Consider the following 6,382-nt stretch of genomic DNA (forward strand, 5'->3'; position numbering starts at 1 on the left):
CTAACAATATTTAAATGATACAATATAATACAATTTAAGTAACAATCACTATAAATTTTATATTTTAACTAATAATACAATTACATTACAACGGGTACAACCATCCGAACTAGGTGTAATTACAGGTAGGGGTGTTCACAGGTCGGTTTGGATCAATTGTTGATCAAAATCAAAGTTAAACCAATTTAATCGATTTTAAAATTATTAAAATCATATCAAACCAAATATAATACACATTTGTTGGTTTGATTGTTTTCGGTTTCGATTTGATTATTCAGTATTAATTATACACAAAAATAAAAGAAACGATTCATTAAAAAGGAGAACAAGTACACAATTCATTCAAAACAAAAGATAGTTAGAACAACTCACATCACACAACTTTTGATCACAGAATTTTCAATGAATAAAAGTTTAAAATTCACTATTTTGGCATGAAAGAAAGAGACATTAACATTCTAGCTCCCGACCTCCCAAAATTATAGACACTCATATTCATGAAATCAATAAGATAAATGCTCTCATCTTGAACATTTTTACTTTAATAAATTATAAATAAATTTTGATCAAAACATATAGTAGATATATATATTTTTTTATAAAAATACTATATTATAATAAAATTTATCACATCAGCTCCGTTATTTCTTTGAAAAAAATCAAATCAAATACTATTAGTTTTTAAGAAATCTAAAATCAAATCCACATAAATTCAATTTGATTTGAATCGATTTTAATCCAACTGGGAACACTCCTAACTACAGGGGTTTATTTTAGATAAAATAAGGAAGAAGAAAAGGTGGTTGAATCTAACATTACTCTCAACTTATGGGGCGGATTACGTAAATTTAATTAAAAGTCAAGTCAAAACTTTTTCTTCATTTTCGCGGCTTTTTGGGTAATAAACTTCTGACAATATTCTCTGTACGAAAAACCCTTAACCCCATGCACTCTGTTTCCTCTAGGAAATCGCGAACCATCTTTTTTTACTTACTTAAATCTCATTTCGTCTTCATCTTCATTAATCTTCTTCTGTTACTGTTCCTACTGTCCAAAACTTGAATCAAAATTTTGCCTTTTTGTCCTTTTATCACCTTTTTTTTTCCTCTTCTTGTGTAATTTTCCTTTTTGAGTTTTTTTTTTTTTTTTTTTGTTTTTTCAGCATCGTAACGCGTAATGTATTTTTCTGGTTATTCAGATTCATAAATCACACTAAATGTAATGTATCAGTAAAATGTACCCACTCAACTCACTCACCCATTGTTTTTGTTGCCTTTTTTGAACCCCTTTATAATATCACGCCTCGATTCGGTTTCTAGGGTTTGAGCTCTATTTAACAAATGGCTTAGGTGGGTGTACACCGGTTGAATCTGTAAGTGATGTTTATTTTGTTTTGAATCTTTCATTTTCAAACTCTATTCCTCTTTGAATCAGTAAAGTTTCGTTTTTTTTTTTCATGATTTCCCCTAAATTTTGAAATATAAGTTGATTGCAGTTTGATTGTTTGAATTTGAAATGTATTTTCTTCAGTTTTCTAATTGAAATACTGTGCAGAAGCTGAATGTTGTTGGGGGTTTATTGGGGATTTCACATTGGAAGCTTGATGATGCTGTGGAAGCTGAGGATATACAGATTCAGAATGAGGCTAAATTAGATTATGGATCTGATTTGAGTTCTCAGAGTTTTGCTGGAAGGGACCGCGAATGATTAACTAAAGGTGGCATTTTTGATATGTCCTGTTTGTTGAATGATTCTTTTTTACTGCATGTAGACTGGAGCTCTTTTGCTTCCTGGTGTTGTTGAGAAGAGTAGATCAATCTTTTTGAGGTTAACTAAGTGAGATTTCTAATTTAAACGGACGAACGTAAAGAATTATTGTCTAGGACATTGATAGGGAAGTTGTTGGTTTAAGTGATGGATTTCTTCAAAGTGAAAAGGTTTAGAAAGGCTCATAAGCCGGAACTAGAGACTAATACAGAGGAAAAACCTGTTCCGCTGCCGGGAGAGCAAAAGAATGAGAATGGTAATGTGGGGAAAACAGCTTATGTTGATTCCACTAATGCTGAACCAGAAGATGACGATGATGACTTCATCACTAATGAAGTAAAGAGGAGGTTGAAGGAACTGAGAAGAAACAGCTTTATGGTATTAATTCCTGAAGAGTCAGCTCCAGAAGATGATGATGCAGATGATGAAGAAGAACAGGTGAACATGAATCCCGGTGATTGGAGGGATGTTGAAGCAGAAGGAAGACAGTTTTGGTCTGGCTTCAATGCCGTGTATGACAAATACTCTGAGCAAATGCTGTTTTATGACCGCCTGCATGTTCAGCAGCTGCGTGAAATTGGTAATAGTTCCGGACTATGTTATGCTTTACTTCCTGAAATAAACTTTGGTTCCCTTGCTTTGCACTAGTGGCTCCAAATTAGAAACTGAAATCATCTGTACAATCAGAAATCAATCGAGTAATATATGATAATATCAAAGAAATATTTTCCTTAAATGATAAATTTACAATTCTGGCTAGACAATTAAAAAGCACAATAAGAAAGGATAATCACACTAAATGTAAGAACAAACAATTCTTTTTGGGAAATAATCCTCTAATTAATTCCCTGGGATTTTCTATAGTCGGTGGAGTATATAGAATCCCAATCAAATATAGTTGGTAGAGTGAGTCATTGCATAAAGAGAAAAATTACCAATCTTTTCTTTCATTCGGGAGAAATACGATTGGGACTCGGGAGGAGCTAATTCAACCCGTCCGGTAAAATAAGAACAGCCCCCACATTCATTTGTTTCGAGAAATCGATCAATTCTGATTCTTTCTCTTATTTTTGGTGTATGGCATCGTCACTCCTTTCGGTGACATCCAAAGGATTTCTCCTTTGCTTTGACAATGAAATTCTGCCCTGGTCTCCTTCATAAAAAGGAAGAGATTTATTGATGTATTTATTGGATCCGTTAGATGTGTAATAATTCAGATGGTAATGATTGTATCTTGTACCAATGGCGTACTTTTCTAAGTAATGGGAAAGGGATGTGAGGCGTGCCATTGAAAGACTATTGAGACAAAGATGGGCTGTCAAGAACATAGAGGAGGTATCTTAGCTAAAGGCATTCAAAACATTACAAAGTAAAAACAAGTATTAGAGTAAAATAGTGCAATGTCCTTGTCTAAAGTTAAAAATAAGGTAAAATAGAGGAATTCACTTATCTATAGAGGCAAATCAAAGCTTTATCGTTAAAGGTTGAATCATGACCTCTCATAGTTGTTATCGTGTATAGATTCCTCAATGTTCAACCTCCCAAGTTTCAGCTCCTCTGCCTCTTGAACAATAGAGACTTCTTCATTTTGCACACCCTTCAGAAGGAACTTAGAATTACCCTTCATTGACTTTTATATACTGAGATATGATAGAATTACCCCTCATTCAAGTGTAAAGCTGCCATTTTGCTGGCATATTTGTGTTTTAGAACACAAACTAAGGTGTCTATCTATTGTCATAGCAGCATAAGAACGGGTCATTTGTAAAGAGACAATTTTCCACAACACTCGATGAACCAATCTCACCAAACACTCTACTTATTGTTTCAATGGAAGACTCAATTGACAAGTTCAATTGAATTTGCCGATAGATCATTCCTTTCAATTGAATTAGCAAATGAATTTTATACTTAACCCGAAAATTGTTCTGAAACAAATATTTTAAATAAATTGTGAAACTGCAACAGTGTGTCGTATTAAAGGCATTTAGAGATGAAAAGTCATTCTTTAAAGGTGAGCCTTAGAAAGTACAGACTGTAGTGACGGCTGTTTTTGGGTCAAACTAATCGAGACATCTTTTATATTTAATGGAGAGAACTGCTGTATTTTTTTTTTCCTGCGGTAGGGTTTGGTTTTGTTCCTCCAGCCATTAGGAACCTGGCAAATTCAATTGCACTAGACCTTTTATTTTATTGAAAAGTTTTATACATAAAGGTACCAAGATGGTACTTTGCGCTAGATCTAACCTAATGGGCAACTGCAAGTCCCAGATTCTGATTGCACAAAGAATCAGTTTTTGCTTATCTTGAGCACTTAAATCTCTGTTTCTATTTTGTTACCTCTAAATGAACTGTTACATAAGTTCCCTTGCGTGGTTGTTAGATGTGTTTCTATGCATGCTAGTATAAATATCTTGTAATTCTCATTTGTCCTGGTCTATACTCTGGCTTTGACGGTGCTTTAGTAAGTTTAATGTTGATTTTTTCACTATCGCTTTAACGGTGCTTTAATAAGTTTAATGCTTATTGTTTCTCTGTTGTTGCAAGCATCTCCAAAATAGAGCTGATTTGCAGCTTTCGAGAGTACCAAATTTCTTGGTGGTTAAAAAAATTTAGTATTTTCCAGGTTCGCATATTTCATCTACTTCTTCGCCAAGATCTGCACCTAAAAAGCTTGTATCACCCTTTCGGTGCCTGTCCTTGAAAAAAATGGATGAATTTCAGGATGAAACTCAGCACTTGCACCAGCCTGTGGCTAACATTAATCAAGATCTTGAAACAGCTTACGTAGCTCAGATGTGCCTGACCTGGGAAGTTCTTCACTGTCAGTACACACAATTGAGTCAGAAAATCTCTAGCCAACCTGATAGTCCCATCTTCTATAATCACAGCGCTCAGCAGTTTCAGCAGTTATTGGTCTTGTTACAACGATTTATTGAAACTGAACCTTTTGAACCGGGTACGAGGCCTGAAATTTATGCTCGCATGAGAAATGCATTGCCTATGCTACTTCAGGTTCCTAAAGTCCAAGGTAGTACTGATATCTATAATGATTGATTTCCGATTAGATGTTATTTGATTTTCCTAATGATTAAAGACTTTTTTTTTCCCTTGTATTGAATGACTTGGACTTGTTAAGAATATGTAATTTGCAAAAGTTCGCGTTGTATTTAATGCATATTAAACTTTGATGTACTGGAGTTGGTAAAGTTGATTTTCTCTTGATCTGTCTAAGAAATCCAATCTCTCAAGTTTAGGTTCAGATCAAAAGAAATTGGAAGATGATGAGTTGACAGTTCTTGCTCCAGATCTACTCAAAGTGATTGAAAGTTCAATCCTCACTTTTCGTCTATTTGTGAAGATGGACAAGAAGTCTAGCAGTGTACGAAATCTTTTCGGAAGCCAGAACCAGATGACAACACCCGTTCATCAGGTTCAATGTTCTCTTGAAAAGGTAAGGCATTGGTTTGATATTCTCTGTTTAACCATCCTTATGCGTGTACCTTACTTTCGGCACTGTACTTTTATGAGGTAGTATGGTTAGTGTTTGTCCTGGAAGAATTTCAAGATAGTTTCCTTTTCATGCTCCGGGGAATAAGGAAATATAGAATATATGTGTTTGTATAAAATAGTTGAGACCCACTCAGAAGAATATCCAATATGGAGCAGATTTAGGGAAGGCTTCAAACTTGTTTCCCACATTATCCACTTGAGATGAAAAGATGAGCTATACCATCAGTCAATGAGGTTGCCTTCGAATTTGTCTAGTCAAAATTCCCGACTTAATTCTCTCTTCTTGTCTCTTCCTCATCCTGTTTCTGAAATGTGGGGGCTCCATTTTCTTCTCTCTTTTAGCACATTGCACCACCTGTGGATTTCTTTCAAATTTTGCCACAAGGAACTGTACCAGCAGTTTCTGCGATATTCATATGATGTGTGATTAGGTGTCTTCGATTGTGACGAAGAGGACCATACTCCATATCATCAAATGATAGTATGGTTTCTTTCATAAGCCTTTTCTTGACTCTTCTATCTATGTCGTATTCATTCCCGTCCAGCTCTTATGCGGAGGTCAAGAGGAAAGTCTTGCTTCCTTTCCCCCAAACAGATTTCTGAACCATAAATTAATAGGAAAGTAAGGTTGTTTAGTGAAAGATTGTTAAATAATAAAAACTGGAAGACGTTTTGGCCATTGACAAATCCATAGTTTCGTTACAGTATTAGAAGTCCGCCATAGGAGATTTCTAGGTTTCCTCTGATTCCTATTTATTTGAATATTGAACTGATATTATTAACTTAATATCCATTTGCTATTTTCAGTAGTTGGTTGTAATGTAGTATTGCTAATAGTAATTCAAGCAACCCTTCGGGGTGGCCCAGTGGTTTGAGCTTGGGACTTCCATGTTGGAGGTCTCAAGTTCGAAACCCCTTGCCAGCGAAAGCAAGGGGTTTGCCTTCTGGGTCGAGCTCGTCGCACCAGGCTTGCCTAGTGCGGGTTACCTCTCCTATGTGGTTTGCGAGCTATTGCATAGGAGCGGGGTTTTACCCTGTGCGCACCCAAAGGGTAGCGGTTGCGGGTTTCCCTTGTCATAAAAAAAAATTAAAAAAATCAAAA

General features: G+C 35.3%; 1 protein-coding gene across 2 annotated transcripts in view; it reads left to right on the forward strand.

The window, feature by feature from the left end:
* The first annotated feature begins 909 nt into the window (after nucleotides 1–909).
* LOC102583113 (uncharacterized) overlaps nucleotides 910–6,382 on the forward strand; it is a 6,470-nt gene continuing 997 nt past the window's right edge. The window contains exons 1-4 of one of the 2 annotated variants that reach the window (XM_006357389.2): nucleotides 910–1,372; nucleotides 1,555–2,347; nucleotides 4,394–4,798; nucleotides 5,025–5,221. In XM_006357389.2, the coding sequence (XP_006357451.1) occupies nucleotides 1,915–2,347; nucleotides 4,394–4,798; nucleotides 5,025–5,221 (1,035 nt within the window). In that variant the 5' untranslated portion in view covers nucleotides 910–1,372; nucleotides 1,555–1,914. The remainder of the gene's footprint in view (nucleotides 1,373–1,554; nucleotides 2,348–4,393; nucleotides 4,799–5,024; nucleotides 5,222–6,382) is intronic. The other variant, XM_015313436.1, reaches the window with a different exon arrangement.

Source organism: Solanum tuberosum, unplaced genomic scaffold, assembly GCF_000226075.1.
Source record: "Solanum tuberosum cultivar DM 1-3 516 R44 unplaced genomic scaffold, SolTub_3.0 scf00246, whole genome shotgun sequence".
Lineage (NCBI taxonomy): Eukaryota > Viridiplantae > Streptophyta > Magnoliopsida > Solanales > Solanaceae > Solanum > Solanum tuberosum.